Genomic DNA, 25,009 nt, shown 5'->3' with positions numbered 1-25,009 from the left:
AAGAAAAAAAAATGCAAGCCTTTTAAAATTTTTACCAAGAAGTATTTAAACATGAAATCAGATCCCCCAAATACAGTTTCCTTTGATCTGTCTCACACATTCCTCGGTTGTTTTAAATCTCTCCCAGTTTCCATACAAAACTGTATGCTTTCCATCTTTCTCTACTCTTAAAGACTCCCCAAGGAGATTTTATTACTGCTCTAGACAAGCTAATTCATACACAGACTTTTACTCCGAGAAACCAAGATAATGAAGGAAGAAATTTTATTATGCATTTTACAATATTTAAACTGTGGGGTGCCAAAGACAGAAACCACTTTATAATGTTTGCTTGATAGTCACAATAAGAGAAAAGAAACATCTTAAACCATGGCAAGGCAAATACGGATCATGGCTAAGTAAAAGCAGGGGTGGAATTGTTAACTCACTTCAAATCAAGCTTTACTAACTGCTTCAAAACATCCAGAGACTAAAGAGGTACATAGCTTTCTGCTATATAGATGCATTCAGGTAGGAAGTGGAGAACACAGATTAGCAATTTTTTCAATGTCATATTATAGAGGAAATTTGAATTATATCTATAAAACTACTTAGCTGAAGCCACCCATTTAAGCAGGTATACAGCTTCTTTTTGTGAATCTCCTTAATTTTTGTGGTATGTCCCACTAGTATTTAGAATTCCACTTTGGGGCTTCCCTTGTGGCTCAGAGGGTAAAGCATCTGCCTTCAATGCAGGAGACCTGGGCTCGATCCCTCGGTCAGGAAGATCCCCTGGAGAAGGAAATGGCAACCCACTCCAGTATTCTTGACTGGGAAAATTCCACGGATGGAGGAGCCTAGTGGGCTACAGGCCATGGGGTCACAGAGTTGAACATGACTGAGCAACTTCACTTCACTTCCCTTGGGGGTTAAGTGATTTTGTATTCTTCTCTACATTAAAAAAATTTTTTTTCCAAGTGTTCTAAAAAGGCATGTTTTATTTTTAAAATTAGAAGAAAAGTCACTGCAAGGAGAAGGAATGTCATTCTCATGCAGCACTTATTCAAGCTTCTGACCTCAGGTTTCACTTTTATCTTTAAAAACAACCTTCTCATCATCCCTCCCAGTTTCAGAGCAGGTATTTACTGGTGATATTAAAACAACAACAAAAAAAAAAAAAACATGATCTCCTACTGAGAGAGTCAATTCCTAGGCAGGTTGATAAGAAGTCCAGGGTTCCCAAGGAGGAGATAGGGGTCTGGAATTCTCAAGGAGGAGGAAAGGACAAACATTTTTTCCTCTACATTCCTTAGTCTTAGTCCCATAAAAGGTTTTTTCTTTAAGCCTGAAACTGATGATTACACAACAAACGACTCAGTTTAAACTCTGTCCTAAGGATTATATAACAACAATGTATCCTGCTTGAGGACAGTTTCTCCTTCCTGAAAACCTTCTGGCTAACCCTGTTATCTTAAAATGTAAATTACGGGAGTGGGTCTAGTAAAATTTTTACAACCTTGAGACATTCTTTTGATTTATTGTAATAATTAAATAAAAAGTATATGACTCCCTTGCTAACACCAGCAAAGGGGGCATTCTCCATGCCCTTCTGATGTCTATGTCAGAAGCTTTCTCTGAGCCTTTTCTTAACTTGAATAAAACTCTGCTACACAAAAGCTCTTGAGTGATTAAGCCTGGTCCCTGGTCCCGAAGCTAAATCTTCTTCTTCGGAGACCACGAATCCAACATTGTTCACCGTCAGCTACCACTACTCTCCACTCAGATCAGCTACGAAAACTTGTGAATATAATCGCTCGTTCCCTTCCACGCACACACGAAAGCAATTCTTGATTTCCTCCATCGTTCAGTTTCATGTTTCAGCCTCACCATCTGTTCTTTACACCATGAGTGTGCGACGGTCACTCAGTTGTGTCCGACTCTTTGTGACCCCATGGACTGTAGCCCGCCAGGCTCCTCTGTCCATGGGGTTTTCCAGGCAAAAGTTCTGAAGTGAGTTGCCATTTCCTTCTCCAGGGGATCTTCCCAACCCAGGGAACAAATATCCAGGACCCCGCATCACAGGCAGATCTTTGCACCACAGTTCATTTAAAGAAAACTTTGTCCTGGTAGTTTTCTGAACTGAGGCAAGAAAAAGATCTTTAATGGCAAAAAAAAAAAAAAAATGCCTGACCATTTCTAAAATCATTCATTGCAAAAATGAAAAAAGAAACTCTTAACTGACCCATATTTAACTGAATCTCTGCGTTAACCACCACCATTTTTCACTCCCTCTATACAAGTTGCCTGTCTTCTACACAATTAATAGGCTACTTCCTAGTATACCCAAGAGCTTCCATTTTTACTCATTTGGTTCTTTATTTACCTATTCTTAAGTAGGTGTATGCCTATTCTTTTTGCTTTAATTATACCTTTTGGCTCAGAGGCTAAAGCGTCTGCCTGCAGTGCAGGAGACCTGGGTTCGATCCCTGGGTCAGGAAGATCCCCTGGAGAAGGAAATGGCTACCCACTCCAGTATTCTTGCCTGGAGAATCCCATGGACAGAGGAGCCTGGTGGGCCCCAGTCCACGGGGTCGCAAAGAGTCAGACATGACTGAGTGACTTCACTTCAAACTTTATACCTTTTCATTAAATTATTCGCAAATAAATTGGATGAGTGAAAGAAGAAAAACTTTTTTTCCTGTGAAAACTAAGTTGAAGTTTTGGGTAAAAACGACCAGGTGAGTCACTTTAAAAATGTGGCTGAATTTGATATTGGTAGGTCAGTTGTCAAAGACCTTAGAAACCGTAGAAGTTTAGAAGCATTCTTTACTTAGACAACTTCTCAGTCCACTTCAAAGAAGCTGTCTCTCAAACTAGCCCCGATTTCTCCCATCTGTGATCCCCCCTTACCATCCAATCACCAGGTCATTTCTGCTCTCCTTTCCAGCAAGACTCCCAGGGAGAGCTGTCTATTTACAATTTCCAATTCCTCTCTTCCCTTCTTCTTCAGTCCACTATGACAGGCTTTCACCACGACCACTCCTCTAAAACCCATCTTGTCAAGTCATTGATCCGTTGGTCAATTTTCAGTTTTCTTCTTATTTAGCCAGTCAGAAGCACTTGAATAAGACAATTAACACATCTTCCACATGAAACATCTGCTTGAATTGCTACGCACAGTTGACTTTCACATTGATATCTTCAGCCCAGACCTCTCCCCAGTACCCTAGACTCTCAGAAACCAGCATCATTTTCAGTGTCTGCACTTGAATGACAATGGACAATGCAAAGTTAATATGTAACCAAACTGATGGTTCCCGTCCCAACTTGCTTCACCCCAGGCTTTCCCTTGTTAATATAGGGAAATGCATTTTTCTGGCAACTCAGCCCACAAACCTCAGAGTTTTTATTGTTTCTTCTTTTTTTCTAACATCCTATATTCAAGTCCATAGCAAATAACATGAAATCTCTTTTCAAAATCTATCCAGAATATGTCCCCTTCTCTCCCCCATCCATCAAGACCAAATCCGCGATCACTTCCCACCTGAACAACTACATGAATTCCTGCAAGGCTTCCACGCCTCTTCCTACCCTCTCTCCTCACCCCAGCAGCGGAGGGATCCCTCTAACAGGGTGCCAGACAGTCATCCACCAGTGTTCATCACTCTACGCATCACTGCATCACTAGTGGGATGCAGCCTATATCCTAAGGACCAAAAGAGCCACAAAGATATTTACACATTTTGCTAATAACAATAATAATACACATATAATTATTTAATTATTTCATATATACATATGAAAGAAAATACATGATTATGTTAATGCTATTAGGAACCGAGATGTTTAGTATGAAAGAAAGATACAAACAAAAAATTTAAAAGATTAAAAAATTTAAAAAGATTAAAAACCTTGCATCCTTCATGTTGGAATAATCAGTATGAACTCATAACTTCTCTTTCTTGAAAAGGATCTAGCATCACCTACTAAAGAGGCTAAATAGTTATGACAATACAGTGGCAATTAGCATTCTGATGTTGTCTGAATAGTGATGTAAGGAACTCATTAAACATATAAAAAAAAATCATGAGTTCAAAATGATACTTTAAAAAACTCATAGGTCACCTCTGTAAGTTGATAGAGCACTAACCAATTCGTTTTTCCATAAATTGATTTTCTTAAAAAGGTAAAGAATCAAGCATCTCTCCTGTTTTTCTTTCATAGACTCTATTTCAGGACAACCAAATGGTTGATGAAAGATAGGCTTCTGTTTGTAAGGATCAGAGTAAGAAGTGCAAAAGGAATTTTACAATGAAAAAATATCCATTTTACTCATTACTATTAAATGCACATGTTTTTATTTTTTAATGCTACTTGGTGATTGTACATATAATATCTGGCTTAAGATTTTTTAATTTCAAAAAACATTTTATTTTCAAATTTATAATTTTCATCTTCTTTTCCGTCCATTTCCAGTTTCTGTTGTTCAAGTTACATTTGTCATTGTAGACTCTTCTGTTTAGTTTGTACTTGCTAAGTCTTTTAAGGTTGAGAAACTGATGAACAGTAAATAGGACATTTTCTATGGATCAGAGTAAAAGCATTTTGACAGAAAAAAAGAAAACATCCGTTTTACAGCTCCTATGGAAATAATCAGTCTTGGCAGTCATCAAAGGCTGCTAAACTAATTCAATGAAAAGTTGTTGTGGAACTTTAAAATGAATGAATCAGGTGGTTAATGGCCAATCTTGTCAACGCTCCTAGATGCGAGACATCGTGACATTATGTGTCTCCTGAGGTGATGGCCAAGGAATTCCACAGCTCCCTCTATGAAGCATTCCTGACGACCCCCAGATCTAATCTGACTCTAACCTAGCTCTGTTTGCAGGTCATACAGAGACAGGAGATGTAAGAGGCGTGGTTTCAATCCCTGAGTCCGGAAGATCCCCTGGAGGAGGGCATGGCAACCCATCCCAGTATTCTTGCCTGGAGAATCCCATGGATGGAGGAACCTGATGGGCTATGGTCCATGGGGTCGCAAAGAGTTGGAAACAACTGAGTAACGGAGCCCACTTGCCACAGGGACTAGAGGAGAACATAAAACCAGGAGCCAAATCCAGCAGGTAGGAAATTCTACAAGACAAATCACCCAATCTCATCAACAGAGTAACAGGCTTTTAAAAGTGATTATGAATTAAAGGATACTAATAATATATTCTTGAAGATACTTAGAGGATACTTCAGATAGCTGAATGTACTGGGTGAATCTATATTTGAACAAATCAATTATAAAACTACATGATTTTTAAGAAAATCATAGAAAACTGACCACAAGTTGGATATTGGACAACACTGAAAAAACGCTCTTTATTTTGTTGTATGAGAGTATGGTATTACACTGGCTTGAATTTTTTTAATGTTATTTTTCATTCAAAGTTCAGACTGAAGTATTCACAGACAAAATAATGTGAAATCTGGAATCTGCTTTAAAGAAAGTGCTTTAGGTTTGCGATCCCCAAGCTTTTGGCACTAGGGACGGGTTTCATGGAAGACAATTTTTTCCATGGACGGGGTGGGGGTGGGGTAGTTTCAGGACGATTTGAGTGAATTACACTTATTGTGCACTTGGTCTTTTATTATTACATCAGCTCCACTTCAGATTATCAGGCATTAGATCCAAGAGGTTGAGGAACTCTGCTTTAGGGGAAAAAAAAAAGTGAGAAGACAGATTAAAGAAGAATAGCAGGATGTTGATAATTCTTGAAGTTGAGTAATGGTCAAAGGGGGTTGGTTATTATTTTCTCTAGTTTTATATATGTTTAAAGATTTCTGTAACGAAAAGTCCTGATCCTATGTGTGTCCTTGCTGTCTCAGTGCCTTTGCACATGTGTTTTCTTTTGCCTAGAATGCTCTTCTGCAGACTTTTCTAGTTTTTGCTCTCCTTCTTTCTTCAGGGCTTTACCAACCTGTCGCCTTTCACTGAAACCTTCTTTATTTTATTACCGTACTTAAAACTCTAAGCACTCCTTCCAGCACATGTCACCATCCGCCCCACGACATATTTTTTCCTTCTAGTCTGAGACACACCTCCCGCTAGAATATCTGTGCATCTGAGCAACAGTGTAGTCTGTTTTGCCCACTACTGTATCCCCAGGATCCAGCAGAGTTTGTGAGAGGTAACAGAATCTCAATAAAAACTTACTGAATAACTGTGCTACAAAAAACAGACACGATTTGGAAATAAAGCCGAAAGGTGGGCACACATCCTTTCAATGTCCCTTCGGGTCACTGTTCAACAAGTTGGTTGTTACTCAGTTGCTAAGTTGTGTCCAACTCTCTGCAACCCTCTGGGGCCAGGCTCCTCTGTCTTCCACTGTCTCCCAGAGTTTGCTCGAATTCATATCCATTAGGTTGGTGATGCGATCCAACCATCTCATCCTATGCCTCTCCCTTCTCCTCCTGCCCTCAATCCTTCCCAGCATCAGGGTCTTTTCCAATGAATTGTTTTTTTTGCATTAGGTGGCCAAAGTATTGGAGCTTCAGCATCAGTCCTTCCAATGAATATTCAGGGTTGATATCCTTTAGGATGGGCTGGTTTGATCTCTTGCAGTCCAAGCGACTCTCAAGCGTCTTCTTCAGCATTACAGTTTGAAAGCATTGGTTCTTCAGTATTCAGCCTTCCTTATGGACCAAATCTCACATTCGTACATGACTACTGGAAAAACCATACCTTTGACTATACGGACCTTTGTTGGCAAAGTAATGTCTCTGCTTTTTAACAGGCTGTCCAGGTTTGTCACAGCTTTCCTTCCAAAGAGCAAGCATCTTTTAATTTCATGGCTGCAGTCACCATATGCAGTGATTTTGGAGCCCAAAAAAATAAAATCTTCCACTGCTTTCACTTTTTTCCCTTCTATTTGCCATGAAGTGATGGGACCAGATGCCATGATCTTAATTTATTAATGCTGAGTTTTGAACCAGCTTTTTCACTTTCCTCTTTCTTGACAAGTTTACTCCAGAATGAATTAATTATCTAGCAGGTTGTGTATTTGTCTCTTCTTCTGATTCTCAAACCTTGTGAAGTTTGATGGTAACTTGTAGATCTTGTCTGTTACAGATGCAAATAATTTCTGTCTGATAGAAAAGATATTCCCAAAGGTTATGGCTTCTTATTGCCTTGCAGAACATCAACCAGTTTAAAATCTAACCTACCAATCTATTCTAATATTCCCTTTAAAATACTGATAAGTGATGTAGTGCTTCCCAGTGTTTTCTGAGTGGACTTTATCATTTTGCAGATTCCCTCATAAATGAATAAATAAATCTTTGACATGTGTTGATTCTGTACGTTATAAAAGTTATACTCTAAGCATTTTGAAACTCCTGCTTTGACAAATGAATTCAAATAAATTATTCATTTCAAATAAGTTGTGGGACTTCCAAGGTGGTCCAGTGGTTAAGACTCCTAGGCTTCTACTGCAGGGGGCACAGGTTCAATTCCTGGTTGGGGAACTAAGATCCCTCATGTCATGTAGTAGCAGCAAAAACAACAACAACAAAAGCTCAAAAAAAGATTGTGATGAGCTGTGCAAATGTTGGCAGATATTCTTGGCTTTGTTTTGCCTCTTGAGGCTCTGATTCTGCCTTGCTGAACTATACAACACACATCTGGTCCACTCACAACAAGACTCCTTTTCAACTGGTAGAGGACATCTGGTCACCTACGGTCCCTCCCATCAGATTTGTCTTAACCGCACGACTTTAGGCCCTTCGTCCTGAGTCCCCTCTGGCCGCCCCTACTCCAGGACCGCTCTCATTTGTCACTCACTAGTCCACTTAAGCATCCATACCTGAAAGTGAAGGGGAAGAATATCCCCAGGTGGAATAAATAACATTTTACACTTATCTACTTATAAGCAACGTGATTCTGCTGCAGAATCACAAATAGACGTCATCTCTTGGGACCATTCTAACCAACTGCTGGCATCTATCTATTGGGCAGGCTGAGGTTGAACCCAGGCTCACCCCCATGTGCTATGATCAGTCGGCAGTGGCTTCCAGGGTTAGAATGCCTGGTATGAACCACATCCTTCCTGACCCAGTTCCAAGAAGTGAGAGTTCAAGACGTGAGATAAACCACAGAGACTGTGTCTGATAACTAGCGCAGGTGTGGCGCTCCGCGGCCTCACCTGCAGAAACCTGTAGTGTGTCCTGAAGCACAAATATTAGGACCTTGCCTCACTAGATGGAGGCCTGTGACCTCACCCAGCAGCCCAACGACTCGCCTTTGAGACGACGGAGGAGGACACTGGCTGCCTCCTCTGGAGACAGCAGAAATGCTAACACACTGGAATGGGTTGCCTCTGGCCTCGGACTTGCTTAGAACACCCTCCTTTAGAAACCATTGAATGGGATGGCTCCAGGCTTCGCAGTCCGTTCAAAAGCCAGTTCTACCATTTAGCCAGCTCCAACCGTGGGAAAAGCAGTTCCTGTCTGTTTCCTCCCCGTTTGAACGGGCCTGATGATTCCAAGGGTAGAAAGAGATGAGCTTCGGTCCCCACTCTGCCATGTACTAACTTCAAGAGTGTCTTCACGCACTATACAGTCACAGAGAGCCCTGAGCTCAGAAAGACCACACTTAGAGTTTAATGCTCCGAAGTCGCTGTCTGAAAACTTTTAAAAACTGTGCCTTTGCTTTTGTGTTTCTACAAGAGAAGCCCGATAGGACACTGGAAGGAGCGCCAGGGCCTTGAAGCCTGGCTCACATATGGTCCCCCATCCGCTGCTTTTCCACCTCCCTGGGGCAGGGTTTTGCCTGTGAGGACCGTTCCTTGCTCTGCCCACCAGCAGGAGGGTCCGGTGGAGTCACGCACCCCTTCCCTCTGTACCAAGTTGCGGGGAGCAGCCCAGCACCTGTGAGGGTCTGCACTCTTCCTGCCAGTAACCCCCATGCTCCCAGGGGACCCTGCAACCAGGAAAGGTTAATTTTGAATTTCTGCGGTATCTGTTTCTGTGGCTGGAACCTTCATCTTGCCCCTTTTGTTATTATCTGTGTGCACGATGGCTGGCCTCAGGGAGATGAGCTCAGCCGCCCACCTGTGAAGGTCTGCAAGGAAGTGAAACTAACACATGCCCCTGCCTGAGACTTGCCATTGTGGGGGACATTTGTAAGGACTGAATAGTCTTTTTAGTTAGTTTCCTCACCTCCCCGCATCTCTGATCCATTAAAGAACCTGGCTGCCAGGCCCCACAATACGGTTCTTTTGAGGTGCTAGCCTGCCATCTTCTCGGTCTGCGGCCTCCCAAATAAAGTCCTTTCCTGACCGCAGTGCCCCGTCTCAGATTCATTGTGGTGAGCTTGGACTCAGTAACAACCCGACCTCCAATAGCAAGTAAAAACCACCTGGCAGGGCTTCCCTGGTGGTCCAGTGATTAAGAATCCACCTGCCAATGCAGAAGAAATGAGTTCTATCCTTGGTCTGGGAAGATCTCACATGCTTGGGGGCAACTAAACCCGTTTTCCACAACTCCTGAGCCAGCACTCTAGAGCCCATGGTTCCTGACAAGAGAAGCCACCGCAACCAGAAGCCCTGGCACCACAGCTAGAGAGGAGCCTCCTCTGACTGCAGCTAGAGAAAGCCCACATGAAGCAACCAAGACCCGGTACAGCCAAAAAAAAAATCACATAAAATAATAATGATAAACCACCATGTCTGACTCTGTGTGACCCCATGAACCGCAGCCTGCCAAGCTCCTCTGTCCATGAGATTCTCCAGGCAAGAATACTAGAGTGGGTCGCCATGCCCTCCCCCAGGGGATCTTCCCAACCCAGGGATGGAATCCATGTCTCTTACGTCTCCTGCATCAATGGGAAGTTCTTTACCACTAGTGCCACCTAGGAAGCTCAACACCACAGAATAAAAAGAAATCTTCCTCCTGCTTTTTGAACAACAAGCAAGTCATCTTTACTTGTACGAGAGTCCCACAAGTTACCTTGCAAGCTCTAACTGTCGGAAATCACTTAATCATTTATAATATCTGTCTCGGTTCCATCCCTACAATGCGTGTCCTGAGACTTCCCTGACAGGACGCTGATAATGTTGAGCAAGAACCCCCACGATAAAGCTCCTAGCGCACTGCAGACAACCCATACACATGGATTTCCAACCTCTATCCCCTCGAGATTCCTAAACAGACTTTAGGCAGCTGTTTTCCAAGGGTTTTTCCCTCCAAAGAGGAAAGGAGGAAGCAGAGAGGCCGTGAGTGCTCACTGTGGTACTGACTAAAGCTTTTCTTTATTCATGGCCACTTCCTTGGGTTATTAATAACGATACCAGGGCGGGAGCTTGGGCGGCAGGCGGCTGCAAACTGCACCGACCTTTCCAAGAACAACGTCAGAAGCAAAGCCCGAGGCCAGAGAGCCTGGTAGTGGCCCCTCTCCTCTCTCAGCTCTGTTTCTGGCCTTACTCACCCAGCCGTCCAATGGGTGCCCAGCGCCTCCAACTAACCCCTCCTTCTAGAAGATTCTACCCACCCCCAGCTACCTTTCCCCAGATATCCTGGGAGCATCCCGAGGCCCACAGGCCCCACACTCAGCTTATGGGCATACGTACTCCACTCCACCCTTCCCGCCACAGTTAACAGCTGCAGGGTCCGACTTCCCTCCTCGTAACCATAGCAGCAGCGCAGATCCTCGTTTCACTTTCCACATTCACTCGGGTTCACCTGAGACTCTCTGGCCACTGGTCCCTGCTTCAGAAGCCCAGAACGAAAGACAGGCTTGAAGGAAACCTGATAATCACAGAGAGCGCAAACCCGAGGCCTGTGCTGTGCTGATGCAGTTCTTGGTCTAACTGGGAAGAGGGACGATGAGCAGCTGGCCACTCCACATCACAAAGGGAAAACACACTGGCATGCCGTCCCGTGCAAGGACGGTCACCCTCTCACAGACTCGTGTGCTGAGAAAGTCCAGGTTGTACACGGGCCAACATGACCCTCTAACCAGCAGGAGCCTCCCGAGGGCCCACAGCCGTCAGATTTTTGGTCCACGGGTTGGCCAATCTGCCGCAAGCAGTAGCATCTTATCTATCTCCCAGACTTTGTTCAACAGGGTAATACACACTCTTGGCAACAGCCTTTTGTGGAAACCCTACCGTTAAAGGAAGACTTCATGCATGACCTCTTTCATCAATCCCTTCCCGATTCAGGCTCTCCATGTGGCTTCAGTTTGCTGAATCGTGGTGGTGCTGTTCTGACCCTTGGTACATGGCAATTCACGTACCAATATTTTCTGGTTTGATGGGTACCTGAGTACATCCCACACGGCCCTGGGGAATCCAGCAAAGGGCTAATAGCAGAGAAGCGGCCCCTCCCTGCTCAGGGCACCTCTCGTCTGGGTACAATCGTCTTAGCTGCTGTGTATCGCACTGTCCCTTGTTCCCGTTTCCAGGCCAGTCCTCCCAAACCTGCCGAGCAGGACCCCTGTTTTCTTCCTCCCTGAATCCTCCACGTCTTGCCCCAGCTCCACACACACACGAAAGCCCTAAAAGTTCGTATGAGTCTGCTATCGGGTACATTTTTTTACTTATACATTTTTCGGGAAGTGGAAGTTAAGGAAATGCTGAAGTCATTAAAATGGGAGGCATGGGGAAGTAAAAATGAAGCCCTGGCCCTGAGAAATCTTATTGGAAATTTTGAAAAGGAAAGAGAAACCAAAACAAATGATGAACCAGAGATAAAGGCATCAGAAAAGACAGTGGATGCGATCACAGAGGGGTTCATTAGCAGTTGCGAAAAGATCAAAGAAGAATCTTCTCTGATTAGGGCTCTCACTGCTTATGTATCAACAAGCACGGCACGGACTTAAGCAGGCTCAATTCAGCAAGACTCTATAAAGTGATGAAGGACGTGCTGGACCACAGGGAATGCAGAGATGAATTAAACAGCCCCTCTCCATCCAAGGGGAATGGCAACCCACTCCAGTATTCTTGCCTGAAAAATCCCATGGACAGAGGAGCCTGGTGGGCTACAGTCCACAGGGTCGCAAAAAGTTGAACACAACTGAGCATGAGCAAGCAAACAGGGTCTCCAGCCAGGACCCTAGCTTGTCTCGGTACGGGGACAAAAAAAATCATTTATTATGATTTTGTTCATTCCTATTGTTTGTAATATACTGGCTTGTATATTGTTGTTACTTAGTCTCTAACTCGTGTCCGACTCTTTTGCAACCCCGTGCACTGTAGCCCACCAGGCTCCTCTGTCCATGGGATTCCCAGGCAGGAATGCTGGAGAGGGTTGCTATTTTCTTCTCCAGGGGATCCTCCCGGACCAGGATCCAATCCACGTCTTCTGCATTCCAGGCGGATTCTTCACCACTTAGCCACCTGAGTAGCCCCTGCCAGCTTGTACATCACTCATTTAAGCCAGCTAAATATTTTTGCTTATTATATTCCAGGCACTCTTTTAGATCCTCAAGATATATCCCTCAACAGAATGTCTCTAGACTAAATGACCATATATTTAATGAAGCATCTGCTAGATTTTTAACATTTTTAAATCTAGTTTTTTATAAAAGCAATAGAGTAGAAAGAGATCTAACAGAAGAACAAAAAAGATAAGGAAACGAACACTTCAAAGCTAACATAAAGGGTGAAGCTGTCCACAACACCTCTGTCACTCCTCCCATGGAGTGGGCGGGTGTTGTTTCTCTGCCTCCCAAATCTGGGTTGAAGGGGTGACTGTTTTAACCAATGTGGAAGTGATGCTGTGCTGGTTACGGGTCTAAAGCTTCAAGAAGGCCTCTGCTTCTGAAAGTTTGGGAACTCGGGAGAAATCCAGCCCCACCACAGAGAGATCGTATGGTGATGCCATGAGAAGAGGGGCCCTGAGAAGAATAGAGAGAGAAAGCGAGGCCACCACCCCGGCCGACACCACGTGCCACGGTGCCATCTTGTAAGTGCCACGTTTTGGATGTTCTGGCCAAGTCAGTCGCTCAGATGACTACAGCCCTAGCTGGCACCATGTGAAGCAGGCCATCCAGCTGATCCCAGACAAGCCACTCAATTGGGAAAGATAACAAATGGCTGAGGCTTTAAGCCCCTAAATGTCAGGGTAGTTTTTGACGCAGCAAAAGATAACCAAAACAGAAAGTGCACCTGGAAGCGAGCCATGGCCTAACGGAAACCTGAAACATGTTCTGTTCAGTTCAGTCGCTCAGTTGTGTCCGACTCTTTGCGACCTCATGGACCGCAGCATGCCAGGCCTCCCTGTCCACCACCAACTCCCGAGTTTACTCAAACTCATGCCCATTGAGTCGGTGATGCCATCCAACCATCTCCTCCTCTGTCGCCCCCTTCTCCTCCTGCCTTCAATCTTTCCCAGTGTCAGGGTCTTTTCCAATGAGTCAGCTCTTCGCATCAGGTGGACAAAGCATTGGAGTTTCAGCTTCAGCATCAGTCCTTCCAATGAACATTCAGGACTGATCTCCATTAGGATGGACTGGTTGGACCTCCTTGTATTCCAGCATGTGTACGATGGTTCCTTTTCTGCGTCGGCTTGGCTAGCCCGTGGTACCCAGAGATTTAGTCAGAGGCACCTGGATGTGTGTTGCATTTAAATGGAGGCACTTTGAGCAAAGCAGGTGACCACCCACGGTATGGGTGGGCCTCAGTCAGTGAGCTCAAAGCCTTAAGAAACAGACTGACTGCCTGACCTACCGCCGCATCTACCTCCCGCCCAGCCGCCCGGATGACCTCATCAGACCGGGCCTCTTCAAGGGCACCTACAACAGCCATGGCCTGGAGATCGTCATGCTTAGCTTTCATGGGAAGCGTGCCAGGGGCACAAAGATCACGGGTAACCCCAACATCCCTGCCGGGCAGCAGACAGTGGAGATTGACCTCAGGCACCGCATTCAGCTGCCTGATGCCGAGAGCCTGCACGACTTCAACGAGCTCTCCCGCATTGTCCTGGAGGTGCGTGAGCAGGTGCGCCAGGAGCAGGAGCAGGAAGGCGGGGCTCAGGACGCCGAGGACCTTGGCCGGCAGAGCCCCCAGCCCTGTGAGGAGCCGCCTGCCGAGCCGGCCCAGGCTCCTGGGGATGGAGGGGCCACGGCCGCGGCTGAGCCACCTGCTCAGTCAGGGCAGGGGCAGCCGTTCCTGCTGCCAGTGGGCGTGAGCTCGAGGAATGAGGACTATCCCCGGACCTGCAGGATGTGTTTCTATGGCACCGGCCTCATCGCTGGCCACGGCTTCACCAGCCCTGAGCGCACCCCCGGGGTCTTCGTCTTATTCGACGAGGACAGCTTTGGGTTCATCTGGCTGGAGCTGAAGTCCTTCAGCCTGTATAGTAGGGTCCAGGCCGCCTTCCGGAACGCAGACGCCCCGTCCCCGCAGGCCTTCGAGGAGATGCTCAAGAACATCCAGTCCCTCACCTCCTGACGGTCTGCCTCCCCACAGCGGACGGATCAGGGCTGGGAGGGCAGCAGCATGCACTCTGGGGGACTCGGCCAACACCCGACACCCCCCTGCTCGCAGGAGCCTCGGCACGGCCACCCAGACGCTTTCCACGGAGTGCACCGCACACCTGCATATCTGCCAGTAGCAATAGGAAGGCTGAGCATGTCTTGGAAAAAACAACAGAACCGGAACAAACTGACCTGGAGGATGGGCCTCGGGGCATATAGGGACTGAACTAGAAAGACTGGCCGTTTTCTAGGGAGAACACAACCCTCCTCCAGGAAGGGTCACTTTCATGCGTGGGGGTCTGCTGCCTCCAGCTCATGGAAGGAATCCTGGGGGAGGCATGCTGGCTCCACCATCCCCTCTGCAGGGAGCAAGCTGGAGGGCCATGGTGGCTTCCACGCAGCCTGGGCGGTGGGGGCGCTGTGTGCGGAATAGGAGCTCCAGGAAGATGGGGTATGGGGCTCGAGACCCACTTCTCCACCTACTTGCTTGGCTTTTGGACAAATGCACGTCACTCCGATCTCAGTTTCCAAGATCAGTGAAATGGGGCCGGTGATATGGATCACGAGGAGACCCCCACTGCAGGCTGTCTGGTAGCTCGGTGGCCCTGGTCCAGCACCACCCAGCCCTGGTCCCCGCAGCACTGGGTGCCTGCCTGGCCTCTCTCAGGTTTAGAACTGAGACCTGCACTGCAGCTATTCCAACAGGCAGTCACTGAGCACCCTCCCTGCTCCACCGCCCCATACTCACTGGTGTGAGACCATGAGCTATAGCTGCTGGTCTCAGAACTGGGGACAGGGCCCCTCGGAGACGACCCATGTCTGCTCCCCTGCGTGGTTTACGAGGTGCCACTCTTGAAAGGGGCAAAACATCAGGAAGGGTCATGCCAGGTGTTTGATGCCCCTTTGCAGGGGAGAGGGCAGCTTTCTGGAAGTGTCAGGGGACCAGGCCCCTCCAGCGTGGAGACGCCAGGCGCTGACCCTTCTGCTGGCACTTTCCCCGTTGTGTTGACCCCTGCATTTGGGAACCCCCACGAGGCCTGATCTTGCCATCTCCTGAAGAATGGAGCCCCATGTGCCTGGGCACAAACCTGCTGGAGTTCTGCTCAGCCCTCCCTCCAGCCTGCAGAGCATCACCACACCTGCCTGCCAGGGCCAGTGGGTCCCCAGGGTGGACAGATTCTGTCGCATCCCAGCTGCTTGTCCTTGTTGGGTGCCCCAGAGAGGGGGCAACTCTGTGGTGCCTTCACGTAGAGCCCAACCTGAGGTGCCCCATGAAATGTGTCCTATGTTTCCTGGTAGAGTTCTTCATGACTGGCCCTTTTCTCAAGTAACTTCAGTCCCTGCTTCAATCCATTTGGCAACTTGGACTTTCCTTCCTTTGCTGCCCAGAGCAAGAAGCTCTGGGCATGGCCCTGAAATGCAAACTAGGCTTCCCAGGACCAGGACTCTGTGGGGTCCGCCCTGGGCCATCGCCGGGCACCGCTGGCTGAGCCTCATCAGAGACACCAGTGCACACCTCCCAGATCCAGCAGGACCCGCGGTCGGGTGGGGATGTGGTCCCAGTTCCCGTATCTTTCACAGGACTGAACCTCAAAGCCTGTCGCCCTACCCCCTCTCAGCGCGGCTGTTCTTCTCTTGTGCCAAGCGTGGCTGTCCCCGATGGTGCAGCCACAAAGCCTTGAGGACAGTGAAAACGGAGGACAGCTGGGCGCTAGGCTGTTCCTCTTTAGGTTTCACCACTGTTTAAATAAAATCAAGAAAATGCGTGTTTAAAAGAAAAAAAAAGAAAAAAACTGACTTTCCCCAGAGAAAAGGGAACTCTGCCAGCAGAGGCCTTCAGATTAGAGCTGCAGCATCAACTCTTCCCAGGATCTCTAGCCTGCCTGCCCAACCTGAAGATTTTGTCTTGTTAGACTCCATAATCACGTGAGCCAATTCCTTAAACATTATCGACTAGAGGATTTTTGCAGAAACTAATGCCTATGGCCAGCGATTTGTTACATAAGTGAATATTGAATAATGAAAGATTTTATTCTTTTTGTTGGCCTAATAGTCACATCGTCTGAATCAGAAGTATATTCTGAAGAACTATCATCTTCTGAGATCCTAGTATTTGTGTTGCTTGGACAATCAGAGGAAGTATCTTCATAAAATTCACTGAAAAATGCCTCTTCACTCAAAATTTCATGATGTGCCATTTTTTTTAATTTTATGGTAATAAGCTTGCTTAAGACATACATAAGGCTGGAACAAAAAACTAATGGAGCACAATGTGAATGATATCAGCCACAACCTGTATGATGAACACTTGATCAATTTTTAGCTCTAACAGCTTTGCACGGTGATGTTAGCTGTATCCCCCTTAAAAGCACGTTGCCGCGTCTCCGGTCAGTAATACGTTAAATGAGCGCTGCCTCTCTTTCTCTCCCTGCCTCCATCTCTCTGTCTCTCTTCCTGACTACAGCGTGAATTTAGCATTTAGTACTGAGTGACAAGCTACAGTTATTAATAGAAAGCCCTCAAGAAGACTATTTGTGAAGGCTGAACAGACAGGACACAAATTGTTATTGGAGGCTGGGGAAACAAAATCTGTGCTCTGAAGACCTGTTACCTGCCATAATGGAGCTAACAGAAACAGACCTAGTGAACTTAGGGTTTTGGCTAAGGAGATTTCCAGGCAGAATGTTGGAAGTGCCAACTCATTTCTTCTAGCTGTCTGTGAGAAAGATCCAGGGAGAAAGAGAAATAAACCAAAAGAGAACTGTTCATTTCTAAGCAGATTCAAGAGCAAGCATTTCCAAGTCAAGATTTGTTAGGTTTGAAATAAAACTGCTTTTCACTCCCAGTCTTTCCTAGTAAAAGAATTTCAAAGCAAGAAATGGCCTCAAGGCAGTGATCACATCCAGGGTGCTGCCAAGAAAACACATTCATGGGGTCAAGACTTCAGAGGTGTGATGGAAGGTTCTGAGACATCATGGAGAAGAAGAAACTCAGCACTTTCAGCATCCCAGGTGACACCAGCCTTTCAGCTGACCCTGCCACCGTGCCTTTCGTGGAAGTGATGTCTGAGCTCTTTGGGATGCTCCAGCTGAGCGAAGCCCCCCAGTGACTTCGGCCCCAGCCGACATCACAAGGAACAGAAGAACCACCTAGCCAAGCCCCATCAATCCTCAGAGTCATGCAAAATAGTAAAATGGTTTATGTTTTAAGACACTAAGTTTGGGGGTAGTTTGTTACTTGGTAACAGATAAGCAAGATACAAATCACAGATCATTTGAAACTGAAGAGTAATAAGGGAAAAGACCTACCATAAACCTACTGACGGCAGTGGAGGAATAATTATCAGCGGCTAACAAGTCCCTTTACCTAGCACTGCCATATTCTGTCTGTCTTCCTTGACACTCAATTTTATATAGCTGCAATTATTATACTCATAATTTTTATGATAGTTTTGTTTTGCATGATATTACTTGTCACATTTTAATATGTTAGACATAGTTTGAATAAAGTATGCAGGGGTAAGAAGAGCTAGATCAGAGCAGAAATACCAAGTTGAACAGTTGGCATGAATTGCTGCTTTGGCCCACTATAAATGACCAAGGCAGGAGAGAGTAGTCTAGGCAAGAGATGGATGCAAAGGAGGATCACAGAAATGGTCTCAGCTTTCATCAGGGAAAAAAGGGTACGACTACAAAGGAAATAGCATGCTGGACTTTCAACAACATAGGAGGAGGAAGTTATTAATCAAAGAGCCATGACCTTGAAGTTAAAGTCTCTGGGGGAACAGAAATTAAAAGGGCTACAAAAACAGCAGGCAGAGAGAAAGAAAACACCACATATGTAATCTACAATATATGAAGAATTCTCATAGAGATAAACAAGCAACTCGGTGGAAATTAACAAGGATCTGAATAGGAAACTCACAGGAAAAAAATATAAACGACCAATAACCATACACAATATGCTAAGAATCACCAATAATCAGGGAACACTTAGTTGCTATTGTTGTTCTGGTCAGCAATGAAGAGATTGTGGGAAAGTGTGACCTCTGATGGATGGTGATGGGAGTATAAAATGATACAGTTACTTTGGAGAGAATTCAGAAATATTTATCAAATTTTAAAATATGCATCATACTCCCTTTGGCCCAGTAGAAATCTATCCTATAGAAACACTCCCATACGTACACAAATATATGTTGTTGTTTAGTCTCTAAGTCGTGTCCGACTCTTTACAACCCTATGGACTGTAGCGCCCCGGACTCCTCTGTCCTTGGGATGCTCCAGGTAAGGACACTGGAGTGGGTTGCCATTTTTCTCCTCACAGAGATCTTTCGGACCCAGGGATCGAAACTTTGTCTCCTGTGTCTCCTGCATTGCAGATAGATTTTTCACCACTGAGACACCTGGGTAGCTACATATATATATATAAACTATATATATATATATAACAAAAATTATATATTCGACAAAAATATTCATTGCAACATGTTTCTCCCCAACCAGCATGGTAGCTTCACGAGAGTGGGCACTTTGTCCTTCAATCCTGTATTGTCAGAACTAGATCACTTTCTGAAACATAGAAGATGCTCAACAAACATTTATTGAATGAATGAATGGGACTGAACACTGGAAACTAATTTTTTTATCAGCAGGAAATATCTACATCCACCCTACAGAATGGTGGCTTCCCCAGTGGCTCAGAGAGTAAAGAATCTGCCTGCAATGCAGGTTGGATTCCTTGATTGGGAAGAACCCCTGGAGAAGGAAATAGCAACCCACTCCAGCATTCTTCCCTGGAAAATCTCATGGACAGAGGAGCCTGGCAGGCTCTAGTCCATGGGGTCGCAAAGAGTCAGACACGACTGAGGACTAACACACACACACACAGAGGAAATATTTACATCCACCCTACAAAATACTATTAGCTGTTAGATGGTGCTAGTAGTAAGAACCTGCCTTCCAATGCAGGAGACATAAGAGATGCAGGTTTGATCCCTGTGTCCTTAAGATCCCCTAGAGGAGGACATGGCAATCCACTCCAGTATTCTTGCCTGAAGAATCCCATGGACAAAGGAGCCTGGCGGGCTACAGTCCACGGGGTCACAAAAGAGTCAGACATGACTGAAGCGACTTAACCTGCACAACCTACGTGTAATGACACTGAATGATCTCCGGGACCAATTATAAATTTAAAATAATAATAGTGATAATTACAGTAGAAAAATTTTTTCATCATTGGAGGATTGAGTTACTGGATTGTGATTTAAATAAATCTAATCTTAAGCACCTACTTTTTTTGTTTTTTGCTTTTACTTTTATTTGGATTTGTGTGTGTGTGTGTGTGGCATTTATTCCCAGGTCATAAGTTTCTGTTTCTTCAGTTTCTTCTGGGATATCTTTTTCTTTTGTGAAACCTCCTCTTCTGATTTAGGAATAATCTGTTCTTTTTCAGTGAAGATCATCTCAGTGTGGCCGGGAGAACTCATGTATGGGTTGATCCGAACATGAGCTCTACAAGTCTCACACCAACAGCAAACGGTTTTTAGAGGTCACCTTTAGGCCGATTGCTGGCCTTGGTCCATGTTTATTATCATTGAAAGATGTCTGTGATATTGCACTTCCCTCAAAAATAGCATGTTGAATGTTTAGAATATATCAGGATCTTTCCTCCTTATTCTCATCATTCCCCCCATGTGGTAGGTACTGCCGTTCCATTTCACAGCTAAGAACATTGAAGCTCAAAGAAAGTAAGTAATTTCCCCAGAGTTATGCTGTGACAGAGCTGGGATTTGAACCCAGAGTGACTCCAGAGTTCCTGCTCTTAAACTACCCAAGGATAAAGTGACCGTATGTTCTGTTTAAGCCCAGTATAATGATTAATAGTGTCCCCTTTCTTTCCAAAATGTTCCAGACACAGTCAATGCATTATGGTCCCTCTACCTACAGAAACTACATAGGTAGCAGAGTGTTAAGAGTTCCATTTCTGGAGCCAAATTTGGGCAGTTTGCTCAAACTCTCCAATTCAGTTTGCTTGTATGTAACATGGAGATAGGGCTGGTAATGCCTCAGATTGTTGTGAAAGGGCTAAATGGTTTGACATTTTTTAAGTGCCTGGCACACAGGAAGTACCAGATTAATTATTAACCTGTTTATACAAAGTGTGTGTGTATGTGTATTGTGAGATATCTGGAAAGATGTTCAAAAAATAGTAACAGGATATATAATGGGGATATAATTAATATTATATATATACACACACACACACACACACACATATATATTTGCCAACGGATGTGTCTTTTTGGTACTGTGTGTTTTGAATACTGAGTCTGTATTTAACGCTAGCAAAGTCATGCTCAAAATTCTCCAAGCAAGGCTTCAGCAGTATGTGAACCGTGAACTTCCAGATGTTCAAGCAGGTTTTAGAAAAGGCAGAGGAACCAGAGATCAAATTGCTGGATCATGGAGAAAGCAAGAGAGTTCCAGAAAAACATCTATTTCTGCTTCATTGACTATGCCAAAGCCTTTGACTATGTGGATCACAATAAACTGTGGAACATTCTGAAAGAGATGGGAATACCAGACCACCTGACCTGCCTCTTGAGAAACCTGTATGCAGGTCAGGAAGCAACAGTTAGAACTGGACATGGAACAACAGACTGGTTCCAAATAGGAAAAGGAGTACGTCAAGGCTGTATATTGTCACCCTGCTTATTTAACTTCTCTGCAGAGTACATCATGAGGAACGCTGGGCTGGAAGAAGCACAAGCTGGAATCAAGATTGCTGGGAGAAATATCAATAACCTCAGATATGCAGATGACACCACCCTTATGGCAGAAAGTGAAGAGGAACTAAAAAGCCTCTTGATGAAAGTGAAAGAGGAGAGTGAAAAGGTTGGCTTGAAGCTCAACATTCAGAAAACTAAGATCATGGCATCTGGTCCCATCACTTCATGGGAAATAGATGGAAAACCAGTGGCAATAGTGTCAGACTTTATTTTTGGGGGCTCCAAAATCACTTCAGATGCTGATTGCAGCCAGGAAATTAAAAGACGCTTACTCCTTGGAGGGAAAGTTTTGACCAACCTAGATAGCATCTAGGGGCAGGGACATTACTTTGCCAACAAAGGTCCGTCTAGTCAAGGCTATGGTTTTTCCCGTGGTCATGTATGGATGTGAGAGTTGGACTGTGAAGAGGGCTGATGGCTGAAGAATTGATGCTTTTGAACTGTGGTGCTGGAGAAGACTCTCGAGAGTCCCTTGGACTGCAGGGAGATCCAACCAGTCCATTCTAGAGGAGATCAACCCTGGGTGTTCATTGGAAGGACTGATGCTAAAGCTGAAACTGCAATACTTTGGCCACCTCATGCGAAGAGTTGACTCACTGGAAAAGACTCTGATGCTGGGAAGGATTGGGGGTGGGAGGAGACGGGGATGACAGAGAATGAGATGGCTGGATAGCATCACCGACTCAACGGACATGAGTTTGAGTGAACTCCGGGAGTTGGTGATGGACAGGGAGGCCTGGCGTGCTGTGGTTCATGGGGTTGCGGAGAGTCGGACACGACTGAGCGACTGAACTGAACTGAACTGAGGCGTCCTGACAAGCGCTAAAAAGCCACCTGACCTCTATGGCATCCTGCTTGCTATATGGATGTGAACGCCCTAAAGATGATCAACCAACAGGAATTTAAAGACTATTAAATTAAGTGAAAATAAAATGATTGCTTTTATCATTACCATTTCAGATTGTGTATCACTTGATTTGAGCTTCCGGGGTAGCTCAGCTGGTAAAGAATCTGCCTGCAATGCAGGAGACTCCAGTTTGATTCTTGGGTGGGAAAGATCCCCTGGAGAAGGGATAGTCTACCCACTCCTGTATTCATGGGCTTTCCTGGTGGCTCAGATGGTAAGAATCCGCCTGCATTGTGGGAGACCTGGGTTCAATCCCTGGGTTGGGAAGATCCTCTGGAGGAGGGCATGGCAACCCACTCCAGTATTCTTACTTGGAGAATCCCCATGGACAGGGGAGCCTGGGGGTCACAAAAGGTTGGACATGAATGAGTGACTAAGCACAGCACATCTCTGGATTTAATTGATACGTTAATTGAAATCTAAAGGAATGGCTCAACTTCTACATTTTCTCTCAATTAACTAATTGTAAGCAAAACACTTGAGACCATGGCAATCTTTGGATTAGAACAATTTGCAAGTAAGAAATTTAAGTCTCTGCGCTAGAACCTGAACTCACGGGCACCCGCAGGGAGGCTGGTGGGAGGGGAAGGGGGTGTCTCTCTGACCGTTTCCTCCCTCCCCCGCCCGGGGTCAAGTGTGTTCGGAGGCAAAACTGATTTGAATCTCACAGGTGGATATTGCGGCTAGCCTGCCCGCCTTTGGCAGCCTGGAAAAGGCAGCCAGCACATCTTTACTTTCCAGCTTATTCTACTTCATGTACAATTTCAAAACTGAGTTTTCCGGGTGAAACTAAGCCCTGGTAATGGAAGTAGGGAAATCGGTTCACTTTGGGGAGAGATTAGTGGCTAGCTGGGATAGGGCCCGAGAAACCTTCACAAAAGTTTCCATAGACTGGGTGTTTCCAGGCTCCCTACAGATTCATAAAGCAGATGCACTTTTGCGGCTGTTAGAATCTTAATTTTTATCCTTGCTGTTACTTTGTTTGTTACTTTGTTTTGTTACTGGGAGCTCTGGTTACATTCATTTCAGGGCGCACAAGGAGAATCTCGGGGCTGGTATGTTAATGAATGAAATGAATGTCGGTGATCCGGCCCTCCAGACCCTGTCCTCCCGCGATCCCAGGCTCCGCAAACCACTTAATCCAGTGTCATCTGCAACACCCCGGAGACTTGGGAGGCAAGAGATGGCGAACAGAAACCCCGAGCAAAGTAGATAATGCCAGCAACTCACCTGCCTCCCGTTGACGTTCCGAACCAGTCGCCGGGCGGTGGGCGCCCAGAGGGGCTGCGGCCCCCAAATGGAAGGCCAGGCTCAGGGCGTCTCGGACAAGTCCCACCCTCCGAGCAGACGCGCCAGGAGCCGCGCGCTCTCGGCGGGCTCCCTGGGACCACCGGCCGCCTGCACCTCTAGCAAGTGGCGCGCGCAAACGCGCGTCCGCACTGCCTACTCGGCACCGCCCGGCGGGCTCTCAGCTGACTCGGGACAGTAGGTGCCTTGTTGCCAGCAAATCCAGACGGCTGCTGCTCGGCGCGCGGCGTCCAGCTGTGCCCAGCTGTGCCCAGCGCGCCCCGCCGAGCGCCGCCCCCACCGCGCGTGGGGCCCCGCGGGGCGCCTGAGACGCCCGCTCACCTGGAATCGGGCCGGATCTGCTGGGTGTAGGTGTCGCATCGCTCCTGGATGATTTTCTGAAAATTGGGGGTGCTGCCTTTCCCGTGCCACCTGTTGAGCCCGGAGTAGCGCCACTTGTAGATTCCGATCGCCCCCCCGGTGATCCCCGCCACCAGGAAGCACAGAAGAACGCAGTAGCAAAGCTTCTTTCTCTGCGTGCAGCAGTCGGCCATGGGGTCCGATGCGGGTCGCCCGGACCAACTTGGACTAGAGGCTGCAGGAGTCCGAGCTGCCGGGAAGGAGAGCGCTAGCCCAGTTCTCAAACTGCACTTCCCCTTTAGCGCTCGCTAGCCTTTTCTCTCGCTTCCTTTCCCACTCCTCCCCCTTCCTTCGAAGTCCCTCCGTGGCGATCGCTCGACCAATTAGGATCTCAAGGTCTTAAAAAGCCTACATCCTGCAACTTTACTGTATTCATTGATTAGCTCTAGTAGTTTTCTGGTAGAGTCTTTAGGGTTTTCTGTGTCGAGGATCATGTCATCAGCGAACAGTGAAAGTTTTACTTCTTTTCCAATTTGGATTCCTTTAATGTCTTTTTCTGCTCTGATTGCTGTGGCCAAAACTTCAGAACTATGTTGAATAGTCGTGGTGAGAGTGGGCACCCTTGTCTTGTTCCTGACTTTAGGGGAAATGCTTTCAGTTTTTCACCATTGAGGATAATGTTTGCTGTGGGTTTGTCATATGTAGCTTTTATTATGTTGAGGTCTGTTCCTTCTATTCCCACCTTCTGGAGGGTTTTTATCATAAATGGATGTTGAATTTTGTCGAAGGCTTTCTCTGCATCTATTGAGATAATCATATGATTTTTATTTTTCAGTTTGTTAATGTGGTGTATTACATTGATTGATTTGCGGATATTGAAGAATCCTTGCATTCCTGGGATAAAGTCCACTTGGTCATGATGAATGATCTTCTTAATGTGTTGTTGGATTCTGATTGCTAGAATTTTGTTAAGGATTTTTGCATCTATGTTCATCAGTGATATTACACTGTTGGTGGGAATGCAAACTAGTACAGCCACTATGTAGAACAGTGTGGAGATTCCTTAAAAAACTGGAAATAGAACTGCCATATGATCCAGCAATCGCACTCCTGGGCATACACACTGAGGAAACCAGAACTGAAAGAGACACAGGTACTCCAATGTTCATTGCAGCACTGTTTATAATAGCGAGGACATGGAAGCAACCTAGATGTCCATCTG

At 45.9% G+C, this 25,009-nt stretch overlaps 1 protein-coding gene and 1 pseudogene across 2 annotated transcripts in view; one reads left to right on the top strand and one right to left on the bottom strand.

Moving 5' to 3' along the window:
* CD38 (CD38 molecule) overlaps positions 1 to 24,086 on the bottom strand; it is a 58,372-nt gene extending 34,286 nt beyond the window's left edge. For both annotated transcript variants that reach the window (XM_088836531.1, XM_088836530.1), the window contains exon 1: positions 23,770 to 24,086. In XM_088836531.1, coding sequence (XP_088692657.1) covers positions 23,770 to 23,981 — 212 coding nt within the window. In that variant the 5' untranslated portion in view covers positions 23,982 to 24,086. The remainder of the gene's footprint in view (positions 1 to 23,769) is intronic.
* On the top strand, positions 13,496 to 14,740 carry LOC148777934 (F-box only protein 31 pseudogene; annotated as a pseudogene).
* Positions 24,087 to 25,009: the final 923 nt, after the last annotated feature.

Source organism: Moschus berezovskii, chromosome 5, assembly GCF_049115385.1.
Source record: "Moschus berezovskii isolate FMDL1 chromosome 5, NW_MosBer_1.0, whole genome shotgun sequence".
NCBI classification, from domain to species: Eukaryota; Metazoa; Chordata; class Mammalia; order Artiodactyla; family Moschidae; genus Moschus; species Moschus berezovskii.
Note: the sequence above shows the minus strand (reverse complement) of the source record. Positions and strands in the feature narration are given on the sequence as shown.